The sequence below is a fragment of the Bactrocera oleae genome, chromosome 2 (genome assembly GCF_042242935.1).
Source record: "Bactrocera oleae isolate idBacOlea1 chromosome 2, idBacOlea1, whole genome shotgun sequence".
NCBI classification, from domain to species: Eukaryota; Metazoa; Arthropoda; class Insecta; order Diptera; family Tephritidae; genus Bactrocera; species Bactrocera oleae.
The window spans coordinates 41,984,678-42,011,118 of NC_091536.1; the positions used below are offsets into that span (position 1 = coordinate 41,984,678).

Here is a 26,441-nt window from a genome sequence, read left to right on the forward strand (position 1 = left end):
AAGCCGGGAAATACCTTCAGGTGGTGGCAAAACTTCATATTAACAAGTGTTGTGAAATTATTCGACGGAAACATGAATAAATTACAATCTGATATTTTTTTAAGGTGTAGCATAGGTCATACACGCAATTAGTTTTATAACTATATTTTACTTTCCATCAGCGAAAGTTTTATTAAAATCATCCTCAAATGAGCTAAACTTAACCGAAGAGGTTAAGTTTAACATATTGAGTTGATGTTCAGAACGTCAGCCAGAAGATTGGAATTGATATTAGGGATATGAGATTAAGACCAAGAACTAGACCAACTCTATTCATGATCAGCGCTAAACCATTAATATAATAAGGTTTGTTAGAATAACGGAAATTATTATATGTAGTATAATATAGTCTCACCTATTATCTTACATATTGACCGATATAAACGGTGAAAAGCTTTTATTGAGTATATGGGAAGTTAGGTGAAGTATCGGCCCGATTTTTATCTATTTCTGGCATTACTACATATCATTATCATCATCAACAATATATAAGGAGTAAAGTCAACCGGTTGTTTGAAAATCCTGATATTAGTTAAATGGGGGCTAGTGCAAGTTTTAACCCTGTTTTATCCATTTTAGGCAAAGAGATGCACCGTTAGGAGAAGAACAACCTCACTCAATTTAAATAAGATAACAAACCGCCGATATATATAAAGTCAGCCGAAGTTCGAAATTCTTTCTATTAGGTATATGGGGCTAAGAGAAATATTGACCAATTCAGCCCATTTATAATATACATACATACTATTATCAGTAAATTATTCTCTCTTAATTTCAATTATATATGTTATCTCACACATTGACCGATATTTTCGGTAACAAGTCAGCTGTAGGCTCTGCAGTTCACATTTCCGGTATTTGTAGGCTTGAATAGTTATGTTCTAAAATTATATTAAAATCATCTTCAAATGATATTTATGTGATATAAACCTAAGCTGAAGAAGGTAAATTTAATATATTGAGTGGATGTGGAAAGCAGAAGGTTAACCATAGGATCGGAATTCAGTGTATTTGGGATATAAGGTTTAGACCAATATCTACACCAAATAAAATATCACACATTTTGATCAACGATTTAAGGTGAGGTAGAAAGTCGGGTATCAATACCCATACCTTTCTCTGCCAGTATACTTGAGAACATATTTTAAAGCAATTTACAAATATATAACTTATACATTGGCCGACATATTCGGCATATGGTTTGTTAGAGTAACAAAATATAGTATATAGGAGTCGGTGTGTAAAGTTATTATCCGATTTTGACAATTTTTAGCCTTAAGATGGCATACCTTAAAATCAGCTTGGTTTGTATACTGCGAATTGAAGGAAGCAGATGGAATTTAAAGTTGTGTTATATGGGAAGTAGGCGTGATTAGGTTCAGTTAGTTAGTTATCGCACTTTTAGTAGTTTTCATCAAAATCATTATACAATACATATGAGGAGTGGGCGGTTATCATCCGATTTCTCGTATCTTCAAGTCAAAAGGATTTGTGGTGAGGCATAGATTGAATGGTTTGGCAGATATAAACATTAAACCTATTAGCGTGCATGGCCACACCCACTTTTTAACGATTTTCAAACCACAGGTGCCCATCCTTAATTTGATTTGTTGTACGTAATAACAGTTTTGTATCTTAATTGTCGGCTTAGTTATGGCAATCCCATCTACAATACCAATGTTTTTATGGTGCCAAAGAACCTGTACCAAGTTTCATCAATATTTCTTAATTTTTACTAAAGGTATAGCTTGCACGGATGGACGGGCGTACGGACAGACAGTCAACCGGTTTTCAACATGTCTCGATCCAGACCATTTATATATATATAACTCTATATCTATCTCGATTAGTTTTAGATGATACAAACAACCGTTAGGTGATCAAAACTATTATACTCTGTAGCAACATGTTTCAAAAGCATAATGATGAGCGTGACGAGCTGAGTTGATTTAGCGAAGTCCGTCAGTTTTAAGATATCGCTGTAAATTTTTGCACACATCCTTCTCTCCAAAGAGCTGCTTATTTCATTACAAACTGAACGATCGGAATCAAGTTCTTGTATGGAAAATTTCTATATCTTCACAATATATGCCACGGACTATTATCCACAGCATTACTACAATATCTGAATACATTTTTCAGATCGGACGACTATAGCATAAAGCTGCCATACAAACTGAACGATCAGAATCGTGTTCTTGTATGGAAAACTTTTTTATTTGATAAGATATCAACGGCACAATATGTGAGTCAATTTTTAAGATTGGATTACTATAGTATATGCCATACAAACTAAAAGATCATAATCAAGTTCTTTTAAGAAAAAACGTTTCTATTTGACAAGGTAGTTTTAAGAAATTTTGCACGGACTATTATCCCAAGCATTACTATAATATCCGGCCAAATTTTGCGGATCGGACGACTATAGAATATAGCTGCCATACAAATCGACGGATCAAAATCAAGTTCTTGTAAGGAAACTTCCCGAGATGCTTCCTTTTTTATATAAGAACACATTTTTCATATCGAGGTTATTTCAAGAATCACTTTATCGGAATTTTATTTATTTTTTAGTACTTCGTCCACAGCCATTTGCTGCCTTTTAAGATTTTTAAGACTTCGAACATTCTTCTTTGGTGTAATTTTGTGTATACACGTGCCATAAAATAATGCGTATAAAATCCTAATAAATCTTTACTTGACAATAAATACTTGGAATTTGGTTGAAATAGTCCCCAATATAATTAATTGATTATTATCTTGTATAGAGGAAGATTACATCAAGTGGACCCTTTATTGTCCACTAGATCATAAAAGTTAAGTCCATGTATGTAGTCATAAGTTGTAATGAAAAATTTATACCCCAAACGGTTTTTGAAAATTTTAATTTTAACAATAATTTTTTGTATTATAAAAATTTTAGGTACTTTCTATTAAGAAATAGTTTTTAAGTCAACCGTTAATCGTTAATTTTGGAAAAATGTATACTATAAACTCTCCTAAACTAAACTATCATGTTTCAATAGCTCTGACCTCATTTTTTTTAACTCACTTAAAAAATCTTCTTTAGTATATGTCGTTTCAACGATTTCAGTCCTGCAAAAATAGAAACGAATGTGTAAGATTATTAATTGTGTACAAAAAAATATAATAATATCTAGGCAAATTTATAAAATGACATTCGATGATTCTGTACAAATCATGTTAATGTGAAACATTTTTTTTTATTAATTAAGAAACCAAAGCAATCATTTTGGTAAATTTTGCATGCACACACATTATGTCTTCCGTTTTTTTCAGCTGAAATACATTCTCGTAGTCTTTGTTTTTTTTTTGTTCGGCTTAGAATTGAGCAGACAATTTTCTCATCCGCAAAAGCGGATTTATATACGTAAATCATTAATGTTAAATGATAAGAGTTCTTTTTGTTTCTAGATTTTTATATCATTTTCTAAAACCGTGACATATTCCTCAAATCCAGGCATCACACGGTTAATATCATATGACAAATAAAAATTTTTAAGTGATCAAGACTTCCAGACAAGATTTCCAGACTTTTATCTATTTTTGTATCAAGCTTTGACGTAAATCATGAACTTTTTTTAATTGAACTATTTTTTTCGAAACTTCGCATTCTCGGCGTATCATTTTTATTTGCCAATTGAATTAAAATGGTACGACGTGAAGTAATAGCCAGGACTTGAATTTTATCCGGCCTACTATTTGGTTGGTTGAAAGCACACCTTAAATTATTCAAAAGAACGTCAATTTCTTCGATTTCAATTTCTTAACAGAAGATATAATAACTTTTTTAATAGTAATTTATTATGCTATTTGTTAGCGTAATACGTTTTTAATTAATTATCTACAGTTTCACATTTGGAAGTTGAGTTATTCTTTGCATCATCTTTAATCTTATCAAATTCTAAATCAGTCGCATTGATTCTTATTTTGCTATTTACAGTTTTTTCGCGAGGCTTTTCAAGTTTACGCCCTAGATAAATTGATCTCTCACAAAAATTACATCCGATAAATTCTTTAAAATCGCAAGCTCGGTTCGAATCTTAATCTTAATTAAATAGCGCATGTATATAATAAAAAAAATCATATTTTTACCGACAAATCACTGAAGTTTTTAGTTATTATCTTAAAAGTTATCATATTGTTATGATTTAAAAAATTTTGTTTTATTATTATATATTTATTATTATTCTTAAACTTTAATAATTTATTTTTAAGGGTTGATTTAAAAACTATTTTTTTAATTAAAAGTACCTAAAAATTTCATTATAAAAAATTGTGAAATTTTGAAATTTAAAAAATTGTTTGGGGGATAAATTTTTCGTTGCAACTACATGGACCTAGTTTTTACTACCAAGTGGACAATAATGAGTCCATTTAACGTGATCTTGCTCATACTATATAACATTTTTTTTATTATTTAAGAAAATAAAATTTAAAGAAAACGAGTAAGTAGAACAAAAACAAAAAGTTACTATAATTTTCCTCACAAAAGTCTACGTACAAAAAAAATACCAAAAAATATATTTAAAAATTACTTGTTTTAGGTACTCTATGCTTTTAATCATTTTTGATAAGTGCTTTGACATAGTTCATTCATAGTTTCACAGCTGATTAGTTTGGATTTTTACTTTATTCATTTTGTGTTACTTCTTTGAGTTTCGATTTGAAAACTGCGTACAGTGTCGAACGATCCCACAATGGTGTTCGAATTGTTTAGATGTATGATATTATAACCACAAACACCCAGTTTCAGAAGTGCGATTTGGGTTGTTGTCCCGTTAGCTGTAGTAATCATCAACTCCCTGTTTCACGCTGTGTAGTTTTATTTATTTAATGTGCCATGTTTCCTCCACACCAACCTTCGCCTTTGATACCGAATACTCTTGTAAGAGAAAAACACAAAACACATTTTTCCACATTTTCTATGCTATGTACAATACATATGTTCACAATGTTTTTGTAAGTTTTTCAAATATCTTGAGCAAGCCTTAATACTGAAAATCTGGACTTTTGTGTACAGATTGCAAGACTTCTTCTTATTTATCCTATCAGCGGGCAACTCAAACGTTTCTTTCTTTGTGTTAGGATTAAAGTTTTTATCTTGAACCGATATTTCAAATATACATAGGCTTTTTCTGAGTTTCTAATAAAATTTAAAAATACAAAAACAAACAAGAAAAAACGTTAACATCGGCTGCACCGAAACTATAATACCCTTATGCATTTTCTATAGCATAAAAACATCTTTATATTGATTTTGATCGGCCAGCTTGTATGATAACTTTCTAAATTTCTTGAAGCTGTCTAGTCAAATAAAAAGGTTTTCCATACAAGGAAATCGATCAGTTTGTATGGCAGCTATACCTTATAGAGATCCTATATCGGCGGTTCCGACAAATGAACAGCTTCTTGGTAAGAAAATGACTGTACAAAGCTTAAGATCGATATCTCAAAAATTGAGACAATAGTTCGTATATATAGATGGCGCGTAGGACAGACAGACATAGCTAAATCCATTCAGCTTATCACGTTGGTCATTTACATATACATATACATATGTACATTCTTTATAGGGTCTTCGATGTTTCCTTCTGGGTGTTACAAACAAACTTGATATAATACCCTGTTCAGGATATAGTAAATACGTTAAATAAGGTACTAGATTGATGATTATTTAAAAGGTATAAACCTGTTTTCAAAAGTTAGCTCTTCACATCGAATATATTATGCAGTGTAAAAAAAACAATATCGAAATACTCACACTGAAATATTTGTTTTGATATTTAAACATTTTTATAATATATTGTACAATATATAATGTATGTCGGTATAATATGTTAGATGTTCGGCATTGAATTATGGGCTACAAATACGTGAGAAAACTAATGTAGATTAACACATATGTGTATTATCACCAGATAATGTAATTGGTTATTGATGATTATTAAAAAAATATTTTTGCCAAAAAAAATTTAGCAAAAACTATCTATATGCGTAGTTTCAACTAATCATAATACTAATTCAAAAAATCTAAAATATTTAATACCATATCTATTGACTGCTTTTTCACTTAGCACTATGTATTTTATTCTAGTTTGCAGAGTAAAAAACACCTCAGGACCTCAAATACGGCCAAATCATTTAGATACTCTCGATAAACTTATGGTGAATGAAGCACCAATAAAGTATGTTAATAAAGATAGCTGTTATGAAAACTTTGCAGTTATTGGTAAAAGAAAAAGAATGGAATCTATTGAACAACATTTGTTTCATTCAACAAGTTATCACTTGCCTATGAATTTGCGACTTAAACAAGCTGAAGATCGGATTTTACGCTTGGAATCGTTATCTCCGGAGTATTGTCATTTTATTGTAAGTACCATAAGCTCAAATACAAGTTTATTTACCATTACAATAAAAGTATAGTTTGTAAATAGGAAATATTTTTACCAATATATCTAAATAGCCAGTTTTAATTCTCTGAAAACTTTTTGAAATTCAAATAATATGTTAAACTGACGTTTATGTACATATAGTTGGGATCAAAATTAAGTGAACATTTTTAATAGAAAGCTTTATTATGTTATTTTTGACTGTATGTTAAATTAGAACTTAAACCATATTCTTTTAATAACAAAAAAAAGTAATAACATATTGCAGAGAAAGGAAAATATAATGAATCAAAATTAAGTAAACATTTAATTTAGTAACCGCAATCACCACTGTTACAATACTTTTCACACATTTTTGCCTTTATTTCAGTTTTTAACTACGCCCATACAACAATTTTGACTTTATGAATAGGAGCTTTGTTCAGTTGAAAGATATAGTAATCTTCGCGAATCAATCGGCAGCCTTCAGATATGATGACTTCTTTCATTATAGTCTAAGAGCCAGTGGACGGCAGACTGTTTGTATTTTATCAAAGTTGATATTTTGCTTAAAGATTCTAAGCTAAGCGATGGTAGCTATGATGTCACTTAAGGTAATACAGATGCGTAAATTATGAGTGTTTCACAAGTATTTTAACAAACCGTTAAAGAGTACAAATGAATGCAACATGTAAAATTAATTGTTGGTTAGTACCTCGTGGCAGACGTTTTAAAAATTTAAAAAATAAAAAATTAAAAAATACTTTAACAAATCTGATCTTAAGATATATTATTTTTAATACTTTTATTAACACGCTTATATTAGTTTCACTTGTATGTCTGTTTGTAACTAAAAAACTAAACTCAAAATATTGCAAATATTTTGCGCATACTTTGTAGTCGTGTTGGGTTTAGTTTGGTTAGCCCGCGATGAAAGCTATTAAATAGTTTAAAAAAAATTGGTTGAGAGAATCATAACATGAAAATAAAAATTGTAATGCAAAATACTTTGTTTTCAATATTTATTGAAAGTAAGATAAGTGTTGCGATGGCTATCGAACAACTATCACTTAATATACAATAAATATAGTTATATCGAACTAAAAAGTAAAGAGTAAAAAACGCTTTAAAAGAATATCGAACTAAAAAGTTGAAAACAAATATAGTTTAAAAAAACTAAAGACATACGCTTTTAAAGAATATCGAACGAAAAAGTTGAAAATAATTTTAAAAATTAACTTAAAAAAATAGTATATAAAAAATACTAGTATAATTGAGGAAAAAGCGTGGGGCGTTCGATATACGAAAATTATGGCAAAAAGCGCCCTAAGCCTTTTCCTCAATTATACTAGTATTTTTTATATACTATCTTTTTAAGTTAATTTTTAAAATTATTTTCAACTTTTTCGTTCGATATTCTTTAAAAGCGGGTGTCTTTAGTTTTTTTAAACTATATTTATTATTAGCTTATTCTTAAAACGGAAAATGTTTTCACCGGTTGCAACAATTCGGCAGAAGGTAATATTACTTACGGTGCAAGTATGTGTAAATTATTAGGTTGAATGTACATAACTCCTAAACCACTTAAGCTAAATCAACCAAATTTGATCAAAACCAATATGGTATGTTTATCATTCCTTTCGAAATTGCAAAAATGGTTGAAATCGGATTATAACCCCACCTACTCCCCTTATAACGGTTATGCTGAAAACTAATAAAAGTACGATCACTCAATAAATGAAAGCGTCAGACACACTAAATTTTGCACTCAAGATAATATAAAAAAGCTTTGTAGGAGTCGATAGGAAAATTGGATAGTGAGCGTGGCACCGTCCATATCTAGGTGAAAACCCATACATAACATTATCCTGATATTCCTATGTTACAAGATGGGCGAAATAGGACTACAACCACTCCTCCTTTCAATATAACATAATTTTAATTTCCATTTGACATATCCGGATTCCTCTAACATAGCGCTTCCCAAACTTCAAAAAGCTTTTTAAAAGTAAAACTTTTTCTTCAACACAGTAAAGGGTCTTTTTTCCTTTTATTTAAGCTTATAATTGTGGCATATTTTATGTTTTCTCCTTTGTTCTAGTACCAAGGATGCGGAAAAGTGTAAAGATTAAGATAATATATATCCAACCATGAAAGGTTTATTGGCACTACGAAAAATCAAGAGCAATTCGGCGAATCATTGACACGCTTCCACGGGAAGTTTGTGGTTGCAGTCCGATTTCGCCCATTTTCGCACTATAACATGGGAATATCAGGATAATGTTCTATTTGGGTTTTCACCGAAATACGGACGGTGCCACGCCCATTATCCAATTTTAATACCGACTCCTACAAAGCTTTTTTATATTATCTTGAGTGCAAAATTTAGTGTGTCTAACGCTTTCATTTATTGAGTGATTTTACTTTTATTAGTTTTCAGCATAACCGTTATAAGGTGAGTAAGTGGGGATATAATCCGATTTCAACCATTTTTGCAATTTCGAAAGGAATGATAAACATACCATATTTTTTTTGATCAAATTTGGTTGATTTAGCTTAAGTGGTTTAGGAATTATGTACATTAAACCTATTAATTTACATATACTTGCACCGTAAGTAATATTACCATCTGCCGTACTGTTGCAACCGGTGAAACCATCGGCTGTTTAAAGAATAAGCTAATAAAAGTATTCAAAATAATATATCCAAAGATCAGATTTGTCAATCTACTTTTTAATTTTAATTTTTTTAGTTTTCAAAACGTCTGCCACGAGATAATAACCAACAAATTGGTGAGCCATTAATTTTGGCTTTTGCATTTATTGTATGATACAATTTACGTACCTGTATTATCTTAGTGACGTCATAGCTACCATCGCTGAGCTTAGTGGCTTCCGATTTAATGTAAGGTGGGTATAGGAGAATCTTTAAGCAAAATATCTACTTTGATAAAATACATACATTCCACCATTCACTGGCTTTTAGACTATTCATTTAAGATACGATCGATACTTTGTCTTCTAGGACCACTACTTTGCCTACCCCATTGGCTGATATGCAGCTCCATGACATGAGGCCCCTATTGTCTTCTTTAAGTGTAGGCTTTACATACTTGAATGTCAATGCTTCGCCTATTTTCATCCTTCGTCCTTATCATTGATTCGTCCGTCCAAATAATATTTTACCAATATTATATAATTCTAAGACATGCATAAAATTTCTTCCATTTTGCCAAATTGACCTTGTTTCTGTGAGGAATTTTCCACGATACCCTGCCGTATAGATTCTCTCCGTGTAAGCTTCTACGAATTGTAGACAAATACGGTGAATTTTTCCCTTGCGCCACTAGCAGGGCCTTAGTTTTCGGTGCGGAATAAAACCTATTGGATTTAGAAGTATTTATAATCCTGGAATTAAAACGTTTTTATGTTATTCAGACCTTCCAGTTTCGTTCAATTCGTTTCTCATTTCTCAATGTTCTTATAACTTTATGGATATGTTATTTATTAAAATTAAAGGCTTCACATTAAATGATTTTGTCGAGTAATAATTGAAACAAGTAGGCAGTATTGCATCCATTATTTACAATCACATGCAAGAAGTTACATTGTTATTAGGAAGAAATTCTTTCGGAATTTCAATAAGATTTCTTGCATATTGACCGATAGATGCGGTATAAAGTCAACCGGAAGTTCGAAAATATTTATATTAGGTGTATGGGAGCTAAAGGAAGTATTCACCCGCCTCAAGGGCATGCTGTTGTCACAAAAATACTTTCCCTGAATTTCAATACTAGAACTCATAGACTAACCGATTTGTTTGGCAAAAAATCAGCCATATGCACTGGTGTCCACATATTTGATGTATGCGTCCTTGAAAAGTTATATTCCGATTTTAGGCGTAAGACCAACCTTTGGGCGTAAGATTAAATATCTTGAGGAAGCTATTTGTGAAAAGTTTTACTCCAATAAATTCATTGATGTTTGATCTGTAAACTGTAAAGTGAAAGAAGCATAAGGAATTTAAAACTTTGTAATATGGGAAGCAGGCGTGGTTATCAACTGATTTCGTCCGTTTCCATAGTGTACAATACTAATAATTTTATAACCCACACACCAAATTTGGTTGAAATTGATCAAGTAGTTCCTAAAATATAGGATTTCACCTAAAAGTGGGCAGTGCCACCCATTTTCTAACTTTTACACCGGCTCCAGTTAAGCCCTTCCCTGCCATCCTGGTTGTGAAATTGAATGCTTGTAGCTCTTTTATTCAGTGAGTTATCGTACTTTTAGTAATATTTCACGTGACCGTTATATTGGGAGTGGGCGGGATTATTACCTAATTTTACTAATTTTCATGGTGTATAAAGATATACTGAAAAACTTTTCCCTAGCAAGTTTTTTAGAGGTAGCTGTAGTAGTTTGGTACATACATACATATAATAATTTAGAGGGCGGGACCACGCCCACTTTAAAAAGATGGTTAATCCACAAGTGCCTCTCACCACTGCGATCCCCTGTACCAACTCACAGTTTTGTGTCTAACTTTAGTTCTTACACTTTATAGGTTTAATGGCGTTTTGTGGGCGTGGAATTGGTCCGATCACGCCCATTTGCAATACCTTGGGTGCCGAGGAACATATGTACCAAGTTACATCAAGATATCTAAATTTTTACTCAAGTTATCGTGTGCACGGCGGCCACCCGGATTTCAACTCGTTTCGTCACCCTGATCATTTATGGTATATATGGTATATAAGTGAAAAAACTTTTATTTAGTTTTTTATAAAAAAATATAATTTCGAAGCTATGCTCCTTTAATGAATTTCGATTAAGAACTGCAACAGGGATTTAATTCGCTGATCTTGCGCTTCCCACAGTTTTGTACTGCAGGTGTCGCCTTCTCAACGATTTGACTTGTGTCATATTGCATTGTATCGTATGATATTAATGCATCATATGATACTTTTGAATTCACACTTTGATGTATGTATATAGATAACAAAATACAATCTACCTTAGCTAAGTTGAATTTAGATTAACTATTATATTATACATATATAAACAAATAGTCGCTAATATTGTGATATCTTTGTGCAGTGATGCTTAATGCAGAACACCATTGGTCTGCCTATTCACTTAATTTTCCTTGTAATACATATTGTAATATTTTTTTTAACATTTCTTTATTTATTGAATCTGCTTGTTTTAATCCTAACAGTAAGTAATAAAATTTCAAATATACTTAAAATTAAAAACTCAAGGTTGTGGTTGAGCCTTTTTGCTAATACGACCTCTTCTTTTCAAGCGATTTTGATTACAAGATTGTAGCAAGGCATTAGCTAATGGATTTAAATATTCCCGGAGTTTAAGTTCGCAATTCTTTCTTTCAAAACTTTGTTGTTAAGATTAAGATTTGAATTTTTATATAAAAGCCAGTTTAAATTTGCAGCTCTTATTTTCATGCTGGTTATTTTGCTGTATGTTTCTCCATGTGAGTTTTTTGTCTAATTGAATGCCTAGATAAGATACCTCTTTTTCTTGTGGTACTAAGATATTCAGTTTAATCGGCTGACACATTTTTGGTCTTAATGAAAATGTAAAATGCTTAGAGTTTTCTTGATTTACATTTATTCGCCACATAGCTAACCGTTCTTTTGGAAAGGTAGGGTAGGAGGCTTATTTATCTGTAAGAAGACGGCTGTGCTAAGTCTTTCCCGTGTTTATCTATTATGATGATCTGTGACTCTTTCCATGTATTTGAATAAGTACAACTAAGAACTAAAAATTGCATAAAAGAGCAGAGAAAGTAGTACTGCAGCAATATTTGGTGGTAGCATCCATTAGTATTTGTGGAGTAATTTTAACATGCAGACGTTTTTTTTTTTATCCATTTCATTACTAATATGCATGCCCCTGAAGTACGATAAGATTTTCAACAAAGTGTGTAAAATGACTTTGTGATAATAACATTACATACAGGTTCGTTGAAAAGTTTCTGCGCTCGAAATGAAAAAATACTGTACGAGACATATTTTTTTATTTAATATAATCTTCCTTAACTTCAATACACTTATTCCAATGATTCTCCAATAATTTTAGCTTCTTCATTCGACGAAAAACGCTTTCCACGAAGGAATTGTTTTAGGTTTCTGAAGAGGTTGTAGTCGCTGGGAGCCAAGCCTGGTGAATACGGTGAATGCTCAAGCAGTTCGTACTTTATTTCGCTAAATTTTGTCATTGTTAAAACACCTTTGTGAGCAAGTGCATTGTCTTGATGAAAAATTAATTTTTTGTGCTGCAAGTCAGGTCTTTTCTCACGAATTTTTTCATCCAGCTGATCCAAAAGGCTGCAATAATATTCAGAGTTGATTGTTTTACCTTTCTGCACATAATCGGTCAACGAATTTCCTTTTGCATCCCAAAAAACTGGTGACATAATCTTCTTTGCTGATCGTTGTGACTTCACCTGCTTTTTAGCTGAACACCCAGCTTCAGTCCACTGTAAACATGATTGAATCTAGGATCATGGTGGTAAATCCAAGTCTCATCCATCTTTCAAAATAAAGAATCTAATCACTGCGCGATATTAAATTTTTTCAATATAAAAAAAATACTCTGACACATCAACTTCAAATGGCTTGTAAACAAAGAATTAATTGATAGAATGACTTGTAAATTTGTATGTGTTCTCACGACAGATGTACAAACTTAAGAAAAAAATTTGGAGCTAGTAGTGCTATTTCTTGGTGAGACCAACCTGTATATATTTTTGTACTCCTGCGACATGTTGCTACAGAGTAAAATGGTTTTTTTCGTATAACTGTTGTTTGTATCACCTAATACTTATAGAGATAGATATGGAGTTATATATACATACATATATAAATGTTTAAACCGTTTAGGTTGCTCAAAATATGATATATTTTAGTGAAATTAAGTCAAAATTACATAAATAATTTAGCACTGAATATAAATAGAGTTGGTCTAAGCCTTGGCCTAACCCTCATGCGCCTAATATAATGAATTTCGATTCTCCGGTTGACGTTTTCGCATCAACTCAATATATTTAATTTAGCTTTAGCTATTTCGGTTGAGTTTAAATCACATATGTATATCTCATTTCAGTTTGGGTTTTCACCGAAATACGGACGGTGCCACGCCCATTTTCCAATTTTAATACCGACTCCTACAAAGCTTTTTTATATTATCTTGAGTGCAAAATTTAGTGTGTCTAACGCTTTCATTTATTGAGTGATTTTACTTTTATTAGTTTTCAGCATAACCGTTATAAGGTGAGTAAGTGGGGATATATTCCGATTTCAACCATTTTTGCAATTTCGAAAGGAATGATAAACATACCATATTGGTTTTGATCAAATTTGGTTGATTTAGCTTAAGTGGTTTAGGAGTTATGTACATTAAACCTATTAATTTACATATAGTTGCACCGTAAGTAATATTACCATCTGCCGTACTGTTGCAACCGGTGAAACCATCGGCTGTTTAAAGAATAAGCTAATAAAAGTATTCAAAATAATATATCCAAAAATCAGATTTGTCAATCTACTTTTTAATTTTAATTTTTTTAGTTTTCAAAACGTCTGCCACGAGATAATAACCAACAAATTGGTCTGCCATTAATTTTGGCTTTTGCATTTATTGTATGATACAATTTACGTACCTGTATTATCTTAGTGACGTCATAGCTACCATCGCTGAGCTTAGTGGCTTCCGATTTAATGTAAGGTGGGTATAGGAGAATCTTTAAGCAAAATATCTACTTTAATAAAATACATACATTCCACCATTCACTGGCTTTTAGACTATTCATTTAAGATACGATCGATACTTTGTCTTCTAGGACCACTACTTTGCCTACCCCATTGGCTGATATGCAGCTCCATGACATGAGGCCCCTATTGTCTTCTTTAAGTGTAGGCTTTACACACTTGAATGTCAATGCCTCGCCTATTTTTATCCTTCGTCCTTATCATTGATTCGTCCGTCCAAATAATATTTTACCAATATTATATAATTCTAAGACATGCATAAAATTTCTTCCATTTTGCCAAATTGACCTTGTTTCTGTGAGGAATTTTCCACGATACCCTGCCGTATAGATTCTCTCCGTGTAAGCTTCTACGAATTGTAGACAAATACGGTGAATTTTTCCCTTGCGCCACTAGCAGGGCCTTAGTTTTCAGTGCGGAATAAAACCTATTGGATTTAGAAGTATTTATAATCCTGGAATTAAAACGTTTTTATGTTATTCTAGACCTTCCAGTTTCGTTCAATTCGTTTCTCATTTCTCAATGTTTTTATAACTTTATGGATATGTTATTTATTAAAATTAAAGGCTTCACATTAAATGATTTTGTCGAGTAATAATTGAAACAAGTAGGCAGTATTGCATCCATTATTTACAATCACATGCAAGAAGTTACACTGTTATTAGGAAGAAATTCTTTCGGAATTTCAATAAGATTTCTTGCATATTGACCGATAGATGCGGTATAAAATCAACCGGAAGTTCGAAAATATTTATATTAGGTATATGGGAGCTAAAGGAAGTATTCACCCGCCTCAAGGGCATGCTGTTGTCTCAAAAATACTTTCCCTGAATTTCAATACTAGAACTCATAGACTAACCGATTTGTTTGGCAAAAAATCAGCGTTCGTCCGTTTCCAATCGTCCGTTTCCATAGTGTACAATACTAATAATTGGATAACCCACACACCAAATTTGGTTGAAATTGATCAAGTAGTTCCTAAAATATAGGATTTCACCTAAAAGTGGACAGTGCCACGCCCATTTTCTAACTTTTACACCGGCTCCAGTTAAGCCCTTCCCTGCCATCCTGGTTGTGAAATTGAATGCTTGTAGCTCTTTTATTGAGTGAGTTATCGTACTTTTAGTAATATTTCACGTGACCGTTATATTGGGTGTGGGCGTGATTATTACCTGATTTTACTAATTTTCATGGTGTATAAAGAGATACTGAAAAACTTTTCCCTAGCAAGTTTTTTAGAGGTAGCTTTAGTAGTTTGGTACATACATACATATAATAATTTACAGGGGGACCCACGCCCACTTTAAAAAGATGGTTAATCCACAAGTGCCTCTCACCACTGCGATCCCCTGTACCAAATCACAGTTTTGTGTCTAACTTTAGTTCTTAAACTTTATAGGTTTAATGGCGTTTTGTGGGCGTGGCATTGGTCCGATCACGCCCATTTGCAATACCTTGGGTGCCGAGGAACATATGTACCAAGTTACATCAAGATATCTAAATTTTTACTCGTGTCATATTGCATTGTATCGTATGATATTAATCCATATGTATATAGATAACAAAATACAATCTACCTTAGCTAAGTTGAATTTAGATTAACTATTATATTATACATATATAAACAAATAGTCGCTAATATTGTGATATCTTTGTGCAGTGATGCTTAATGCAGAACACCATTGGTCTGCCTATTCACTTAATTTTCCTTGTAATACATATTGTAATATTTTTTTAACATTTCTTTATTTATTGAATCTGCTTGTTTTAATCCTAACAGTAAGTAATAAAATTTCAAATATACTTAAAATTAAAAACTCAAGGTTGTGGTTGAGCCTTTTTGCTAATACGACCTCTTCTTTTCAAGCGATTTTGATTACAAGATTGTAGCAAGGCATTAGCTAATGGATTTAAATATTCCCGGAGTTTAAGTTCGCAATTCTTTCTTTCAAAACTTTGTTGTTAAGATTAAGATTTGAATTTTTATATAAAAGCCAGTTTAAATTTGCAGCTCTTATTTTCATGCTGGTTATTTTGCTGTATGTTTCTCCATGTGAGTTTTTTGTCTAATTGAATGCCTAGATAAGATACCTCTTTTTCTTGTGGTACTAAGATATTCAGTTTAATCGGCTGACACATTTTTGGTCTTAATGAAAATGTAAAATGCTTAGAGTTTTCTTGATTTACATTTATTCGCCACATAGCTAACCGTTCTTTTGGAAAGGTAGGGTAGGAGGCTTATTTATCTGTAAGAAGACGGCTGTGCTAAGTCTTTCCCGTGTTTATCTATTATGATGATCTGTGACTCTTTCCATGTATTTGAATAAGTACAACTAAGAACTAAAAATTGCATAAAAGAGCAGAGAAAGTAGTACTGCAGCAATATTTGGTGGTAGCATCCATTAGTATTTGTGGAGTAATTTTAACATGCAGACGTTTTTTTTTTTATCCATTTCATTACTAATATGCATGCCCCTGAAGTACGATAAGATTTTCAACAAAGTGTGTAAAATGACTTTGTGATAATAACATTACATACAGGTTCGTTGAAAAGTTTCTGCGCTCGAAATGAAAAAATACTGTACGAGACATATTTTTTTATTTAATATAATCTTCCTTAACTTCAATACACTTATTCCAATGATTCTCCAATAATTTTAGCTTCTTCATTCGACGAAAAACGCTTTCCACGAAGGAATTGTTTTAGGTTTCTGAAGAGGTTGTAGTCGCTGGGAGCCAAGCCTGGTGAATACGGTGAATGCTCAAGCAGTTCGTACTTTATTTCGTTAAATTTTGTCATTGTTAAAACACCTTTGTGAGCAAGTGCATTGTCTTGATGAAAAATTAATTTTTTGTGCTGCAAGTCAGGTCTTTTCTCACGAATTTTTTCATCCAGCTGATCCAAAAGGCTGCAATAATATTCAGAGTTGATTGTTTTACCTTTCTGCACATAATCGGTCAACAAAATTCCTTTTGCATCCCAAAAAACTGGTAACATAACCTTCTTTGCTGATCGTTGTGACTTCACCTGCTTCAGTCCACTGTAAACATGATTGAATCTAGAATCATGGTGGTAAATCCAAGTCTCATCCATCTTTCAAAATAAAGAATCTAATCACTGCGCGATATTAAATTTTTTCAATATAAAAAAATACTCTGACACATCAACTTCAAATGGCTTGTAAACAAAGAATTAATTGATAGAATGACTTGTAAATTTGGATGTGTTCTCACGACATATGTACAAACTTAAGAAAAAACAAGTAAGGAAGGGCTAAGTTCGGATGTAACCGAACATTTTATACTCTCGCAAAGTCAAATGGTATACTCGTTTGAGATTTCTTTGTGGATTGACTGATATTTTCGGTAGAAGGTCAACTATAGGCACTGGGGTCCACATATTTAGTACTTAGGGGTTTGAACAGTTTTGGTTCGATTTAGACAATTTTTGGCGCGAAGGTGGCATACTTTAATTGCATTATTCACGCAAAGTTTTACCCCGATATAATCATTGTTACCTGATTTGCATAGTGGAAAGTGAAAGAATCAGATGGAATTAAAAATGGTGTTACATGGGAAGTAAGCGTGGTTGTAGCCCGATTCCGCCCATTTTCGCACTATGACATAGAAACATGAAAAGAACGCTACGCACCGAATTTGGTTGAAATCGGTTAAGCAGATCTCAAGATATGGGTTTTCACCTAAAAGTGGGCTGTGCCACGCCCACTGACTAATTTTGAACGCGGTTCCTATAAAGCCAATTTATACCATCTCAGAGATAAGATTTAATGTCTCTGGCGTGTTTAGTGCTTCATTTATCGCGCTTTTAGTAGTTTTTAACAGTACCGTTATATGGGGAGTGGGCGGAGTTGCCACCCGATTTCAACTATTTTCACACCGTCAATAGAAGTGCTAAAAACATTTGCTTCTAGTGAATTTTGTTATTTTAGCATTAGCGGTTTAGGAGATATGCACATTAAACCTATTAGAGGCGGGACCACGCCCACTTTTAAAAAAAAAGTTTTAACTGCAGATGCCCCTCCGTAATGTGATCCTGTGTACCAAATAACAGTCTTGTATCTTATCGCGGAGCTTAGTTATGGCAAGTTATTTGTTTTTGATTAATGGCGTTTTGTGGGCGTGGCAGTGGTCCGATTACGCCCATCTGCAATACCAACCGTCTCACGGTACCAAGAAACATGTCTACCAAGTTTCATAAAGATATCTCAATTTTTACTCAAGTTAGAGCTTGCACGGACGGACGGACGGACGGACAGACAGTCACCCGGATTTCAACTCGTCTCTTCATCCTGATCATTTATATATATATAACCCTATATCTAACTCGATTAGTTGTAGGTGATACAAACAACCGTTAGGTGAACAAAACTATTATACTCTGTAGCAACAGGTTGCGAGAGTATAAAAATTGGAGCTAGTAGTGCTATTTCTTGGTGAGACCAACCTGTATATATTTTTGTACTCCTGCGACATGTTGCTACAGAGTAAAATGGTTTTTTTCGTATAACTGTTGTTTGTATCACCTTATACTTATAGAGACAGATATGGAGTTATATATCTCTCTATTATATATAAAAGTTTTCTGCTGCTGTCGAGAATCAACTAACATAAGAGCGAGCTAATACATACATATATAAATCTTTAAACCGTTTAGGTTGCTCAAAATATGAGATATTTTAGTGAAATTAAGTCAAGCTTCGTAAAAATTATAAAATTATAGTTAGACCTTGGCCTAACCCTCATGCGCCTAATATAATGAATTTCGATTCTCCGGTTGACGTTTTCGCATCAACTCAATATATTTAATTTAGCCTTTTCGATTGAGTTTAAATCACATATGTATATCTCATTTCACGATGATGTTAATATAAATTTAGATGACAAGAAGTAAAATATAGCAACAAAACTAAGTGATTCTATGACTTAATATAACTTAATAAAATACCAAATTTTATTGGAATCCATTTACGATTTCGTCGAATAATAAATGTTAAACTCTTTCGCATCATTTGTTAATATGTATATAGTTTTGCCTACGTTGGCATTCCATATAAAAATGTTTAGTTCATAAATTTTTTACTCAAAACGCGCAACATTTGGTTTTGAGCTTTGATAAAGCCCTATAATTAGCAGTGTGATATATTCCCCGATTACTACATTTTTTCGGTAGATCTTCTTTCTTAATTGTATATTTGGACGTAGGGAGTAAATCACCACATACTACACAAACAGTGCACACAATTTAAAATTGTAAGTGGGGTGTGTCTCGTTTTTCTTAAGCTGAATGTGGCCCTGTGGTAGACTTTTTTTCCTCATGCACACTATATTTTTAATTTCGTCCTTTTGAACGAGTTTGTGGTATGTGGTATGTATTTCAATGGAAGATGTTCCCGTAAAGTTAAGCGAAAATATTTCGATTAACATTATGTCATTCTGTAGTAAAATTCAAGGCTATTGGATCTACCCACAGCACTCATATCATAATCACTATATGATATATATAGTAGAATTTAAGAAGATAACAAATATGATTGTAATCCTTTCAGGTTTTCCTCGAATAATGACAGTTAAATTTTTAAGCATTTTGCAATCTCTTGTTTGTATTACCTTACTCTACTCCTTATTTAAGGTATATAGAAATAAATGATCAGCATAACAAACCGTGATCGTCCGTCTGTCCATGCAAGCGTTAACTTCAGTAAAAGTTGAGATATCTTGATGAAACTTAATACACGTGTTCATCACCATCCAAAAAAGGCTAGTAGGTATGCGGAATCGCCCACAAAATGCCCATAATCGAAAACTTATTAAGTGTTGCAATATAACAAAGCTCCAAATTAAGATACAAAACTGTAATTTGGTACTGGGAAATTGCAAAAAAGGACGTATCTCACAAACCGCTAAGGCCATTAAAATCAAACTTGTTGAAAAGTAACTAACACCTCTTCATGCATTAACATTAAATTTTACATTTGAAATTGGATAATAGGCATGATACCGCCAAACTTTATGTGGAATCCTATATCTCTAGAACCATGGTGCTTGACCAATTACCAGCAGCCACACCTACTTCTTGTATATAAAAACTTTTAATTTCATTTGATACCTTCACTTAATAGAATACATATATAAAGCAACAACGAAGTTATTGGAATATAACCTTGCTCAAATAGTGACACTAAGATATGCCACATCCAAAAATAGTCGAAATCGCACCATAACTTTTCAAAGTTATAGCTGATTTTATAACGTTTTTACTTGTATGTTATGTTTGTACGAGTATGTTTCACATTTAACTTCACACGCACTTCAAACTAAAAAGTGAAAAATAATTCTTAATATAAACTGACAGTAATATTGACCGAAAACTACTTGTATTATTGTTAGAAAAGAGTGGAATGCTACTACCAACTGCAACACCTCGTCTTAGGCTGCAACCTAATAACGTGTTGAGGTGTCGAAAAAATTAATAAATTACAGAAACAGTTGAGTTGTGAACGTGGAGAACTCCCCTCATATTAACTACAACCCTAGGAGATAAGTGTTGTGAAGACTTCAATAAATCCACAACTACTCGATCAGATAGTGGTCGGTACGTTGTACGACTACCAGTAAAGCCACAATTTCCGAACACACTTTTCTTGGGTCATTCTCGGATCTCTGCAATACTGCAGTTTTTAAGTATGTAAAAAACCTACTTAAACAAGTAAGGAAGGGCTAAGTTCGGATATAACCGAACATTTTATACTCTCGCAAAGTCAAATGGTATACTCGTTTGAGATTTCTTTGTGGATTGACTGATATTTTCGGTAGAAGGTCAACTATAGGCACTGGGGTCCACATATTTAGTACTTAGGGGTTTGAACAGTTTTGGTTCGATTTAGACAATTTTTGGCCGCAAGGTGGCATACTGATAATTGCATTATTCACGCAAAGTTTTACCCCGATATAATCATTGTTACCTGATTTGCATAGTGGAAAGTGAAAGAATCAGATGGAATTGAAAATGGTGTTACATGGGAAGTAAGCGTGGTTGTAGTCCGATTTCGCCCATTTTCGCACTATGACATAGAAACATGAAAAGAACGTTACGCACCGAATTTGGTTGAAATCGGTTAAGCAGATCTCAAGATATGGGGTTTCACCTAAAAGTGGGCTGTGCCACGCCCACTGTCTAATTTTGAACGCGGTTCCTATAAAGTCATCTTATACCATCTCAGAGATAAAATTTAATGTCTCTGGCGTGTTTAGTGCTTCATTTATCGCGCTTTTAGTAGTTTTTAACAGTACCGTTATATGGGGAGTGGGCGGAGTTGCCACCCGATTTCAACTATTTTCACACCGTCAATAGAAGTGCTAAAAACATTTGCTTCTAGTGAATTTTGTTATTTTAGCATTAGCGGTTTAGGAGATATGCACATTAAACCTATTAGAGGCGGGACCACGCCCACTTTTAAAAAAAAAGTTTTAACTGCAGATGCCCCTCCGTAATGTGATCCTGTGTACCAAATAACAGTCTTGTATCTTATTGCGGAGCTTAGTTATGGCAAGTTATTTGTTTTTGATTAATGGCGTTTTGTGGGCGTGGCGGTGGTCCGATTACGCCCATCTGCAATACCAACCGTCTCACGGTACCAAGAAACATGTCTACCAAGTTTCATAAAGATATCTCAATTTTTACTCAAGTTAGAGCTTGCACGGACGGACGGACGGACGGACAGACAGTCACCCGGATTTCAACTCGTCTCTTCATCCTGATCATTTATATATATATAACCCTATATCTAACTCGATTAGTTGTAGGTGATACAAACAACCGTTAGGTGAACAAAACTATTATACTCTGTAGCAACAGGTTGCGAGAGTATAAAAATTGGAGCTAGTAGTGCTATTTCTTGGTGAGACCAACCTGTATATATTTTTGTACTCCTGCGACATGTTGCTACAGAGTAAAATGGTTTTTTTCGTATAACTGTTGTTTGTATCACCTTATACTTATAGAGACAGATATGGAGTTATATATCTCTCTATTATATATAAAAGTTTTCTGCTGCTGTCGAGAATCAACTAACATAAGAGCGAGCTAATACATACATATATAAATCTTTAAACCGTTTAGGTTGCTCAAAATATGAGATATTTTAGTGAAATTAAGTCAAGCTTCGTAAAAATTATAAAATTATAGTTAGACCTTGGCCTAACCCTCATGCGCCTAATATAATGAATTTCGATTCTCCGGTTGACGTTTTCGCATCAACTCAATATATTTAATTTAGCCTTTTCGATTGAGTTTAAATCACATATGTATATCTCATTTCACGATGATGTTAATATAAATTTAGATGACAAGAAGTAAAATATAGCAACAAAACTAAGTGATTCTATGACTTAATATAACTTAATAAAATACCAAATTTTATTGGAATCCATTTACGATTTCGTCGAATAATAAATGTTAAACTCTTTCGCATCATTTGTTAATATGTATATAGTTTTGCCTACGTTGGCATTCCATATAAAAATGTTTAGTTCATAAATTTTTTACTCAAAACGCGCAACATTTGGTTTTGAGCTTTGATAAAGCCCTATAATTAGCAGTGTGATATATTCCCCGATTACTACATTTTTTCGGTAGATCTTCTTTCTTAATTGTATATTTGGACGTAGGGAGTAAATCACCACATACTACACAAACAGTGCACACAATTTAAAATTGTAAATGGGGTGTGTCTCGTTTTTCTTAAGCTGAATGTGGCCCTGTGGTAGACTTTTTTTCCTCATGCACACTATATTTTTAATTTCGTCCTTTTGAACGAGTTTGTGGTATGTGGTATGTATTTCAATGGAAGATGTTCCCGTAAAGTTAAGCGAAAATATTTCGATTAACATTATGTCATTCTGTAGTAAAATTCAAGGCTATTGGATCTACCCACAGCACTCATATCATAATCACTATATGATATATATAGTAGAATTTAAGAAGATAACAAATATGATTGTAATCCTTTCAGGTTTTCCTCGAATAATGACAGTTAAATTTTTAAGCATTTTGCAATCTCTTGTTTGTATTACCTTACTCTACTCCTTATTTAAGGTATATAGAAATAAATGATCAGCATAACAAACCGTGATCGTCCGTCTGTCCATGCAAGCGTTAACTTCAGTAAAAGTTGAGATATCTTGATGAAACTTAATACACGTGTTCATCACCATCCAAAAAAGGCTAGTAGGTATGCGGAATCGCCCACAAAATGCCCATAATCGAAAACTTATTAAGTGTTGCAATATAACAAAGCTCCAAATTAAGATACAAAACTGTAATTTGGTACTGGGAAATTGCAAAAAAGGACGTATCTCACAAACCGCTAAGGCCATTAAAATCAAACTTGTTGAAAAGTAACTAACACCTCTTCATGCATTAACATTAAATTTTACATTTGAAATTGGATAATAGGCATGATACCGCCAAACTTTATGTGGAATCCTATATCTCTAGAACCATGGTGCTTGACCAATTACCAGCAGCCACACCTACTTCTTGTATATAAAAACTTTTAATTTCATTTGATACCTTCACTTAATAGAATACATATATAAAGCAACAACGAAGTTATTGGAATATAACCTTGCTCAAATAGTGACACTAAGATATGCCACATCCAAAAATAGTCGAAATCGCACCATAACTTTTCAAAGTTATAGCTGATTTTATAACGTTTTTACTTGTATGTTATGTTTGTACGAGTATGTTTCACATTTAACTTCACACGCACTTCAAACTAAAAAGTGAAAAATAATTCTTAATATAAACTGACAGTAATATTGACCGAAAACTACTTGTATTATTGTTAGAAAAGAGTGGAATGCTACTACCAACTGCAACACCTCGTCTTAGGCTGCAACCTAATAACGTGTTGAGGTGTCGAAAAAATTAATAAATTACAGAAACAGTTGAGTTGTGAACGTGGAGAACTCCCCTCATATTAACTACAACCCTAGGAGATAAGTGTTGTGAAGACTTCAATAAATCCACAACTACTCGATCAGATAGTGGTCGGTACGTTGTACGACTACCAGTAAAGCCACAATTTCCGAACACACTTTTCTTGGGTCATTCTCGGATCTCTGCAATACTGCAGTTTTTAAGTATGTAAAAAACCTACTTAAACAAGTAAGGAAGGGCTAAGTTCGGATATAACCGAACATTTTATACTCTCGCAAAGTCAAATGGTATACTCGTTTGAGATTTCTTTGTGGATTGACTGATATTTTCGGTAGAAGGTCAACTATAGGCACTGGGGTCCACATATTTAGTACTTAGGGGTTTGAACAGTTTTGGTTCGATTTAGACAATTTTTGGCCGCAAGGTGGCATACTGATAATTGCATTATTCACGCAAAGTTTTACCCCGATATAGTCATTGTTACCTGATTTGCATAGTGGAAAGTGAAAGAATCAGATGGAATTGAAAATGGTGTTACATGGGAAGTAAGCGTGGTTGTAGTCCGATTTCGCCCATTTTCGCACTATGACATAGAAACATGAAAAGAACGTTACGCACCGAATTTGGTTGAAATCGGTTAAGCAGATCTCAAGATATGGGGTTTCACCTAAAAGTGGGCTGTGCCACGCCCACTGTCTAATTTTGAACGCGGTTCCTATAAAGTCATCTTATACCATCTCAGAGATAAAATTTAATGTCTCTGGCGTGTTTAGTGCTTGATTTATCGCGCTTTTAGTAGTTTTTAACAGTACCGTTATATGGGGAGTGGGCGGAGTTGCCACCCGATTTCAACTATTTTCACACCGTCAATAGAAGTGCTAAAAACATTTGCTTCCAGTGAATTTTGTTATTATAGCATTAGCGGTTTAGGAGATATGCACGTTAAACCTATTAGAGGCGGGACCACGCCCACTTTAAAAAAAAAATTTTAACTGTAGATGCCCCTCCCTAATGTGATCCTGTGTACCAAATAACAGTCTTGTATCTTATTGCGGAGCTTAGTTATGGCAAGTTATTTGTTTTTGATTAATGGCGTTTTGTGGGCGTGGCAGTGGTCCGATTACGCCCATCTGCAATACCAACCGTCTCACAGTACCATGAAACATGTCTACCAAGTTTCATAAAGATATCTCAATTTTTACTCAAGTTAGAGCTTGCACGGACGGACGGACAGACGGACGGACAGACGGACAGACAGTCACCCGGATTTCAACTCGTCTCTTCATCCTGATCATTTATATATATATAACCCTATATCTAACTCGATTAGTTTTAGGTGATACAAACAACCGTTAGGTGAACAAAACTATTATACTCTGTAGCAACAAGTTGCGAGAGTATAAAAAGGTTAACTCATATCCGAATATCTTAAAGGAATACTACCATCACATGGAAGAACTAAAGCTAGACAAACAAAAACTGCGAAAAACGTATCAGGTAATAGTTTACATAAACAGGATTAGACTCATTTAGTTATATTACTACCTGTTACTGCGTGTACAAAATATTTATATTAAAATCAACGTAATTAACTCAAATGATTTATATGTGATATGTATGTATATCTGGAAACAATTTTATTTAATTTCAGTAAAATATCACACATATTGACCGACATAAACGCTTTCAAGTCAGATCGAAAGTCAAAATGGATGGAAATAACTATACCGCGTTTATTGGGACGCGGGGAAGATCTGGACTGATTGCATTCACTTTTGACATATTCGGTATTGAGAATCTCAGAGAGAATATCTTCCTAATAACAGGAAAAATCGGGTGAAAACGCCCCTAGCCCTCCATATACGTAATGTGAGAATTTTCATTATCCGGTTGAATTTATAGCATATATTGTAGATTGCTCCGTAATGCTCAAAATTGGCATTATTGGAACTCAGAAAGCTTTTTTTCGGTAATGATATGTCGAATGTCGAACTTCCGGTATCTTTGGGACATTAAGGAACGTATAACACTAGATATACATTAGTTTAAGGCCTAAAATTTGTAAATCGCTCTCCGAATTCCCCCAGCTCCCATATACTAACATATATTCCCGAGCCCCAATAAACGCGATATAGTGATTTCCATCCATTTTGACTTTCGATCTGACTTTAAAGCGTTTATGTCGGTCAATATGTGTGATATTTTAATGAAATGAAAATAAACTTTCTTCTAAATATACATACGTATGACA

The 26,441-nt window shown here is 33.2% G+C and overlaps 1 protein-coding gene across 2 annotated transcripts in view; it reads left to right on the top strand.

Moving 5' to 3' along the window:
• The window catches only part of Mocs2B (Molybdenum cofactor synthesis 2B), a 77,304-nt gene that overhangs the window by 28,756 nt on the left and 22,107 nt on the right, over window positions 1-26,441 (top strand). For both annotated transcript variants that reach the window (XM_070113035.1, XM_070113034.1), the window contains one exon: window positions 6,158-6,435. In XM_070113035.1, coding sequence (XP_069969136.1) covers window positions 6,158-6,435 — 278 coding nt within the window. The remainder of the gene's footprint in view (window positions 1-6,157; window positions 6,436-26,441) is intronic.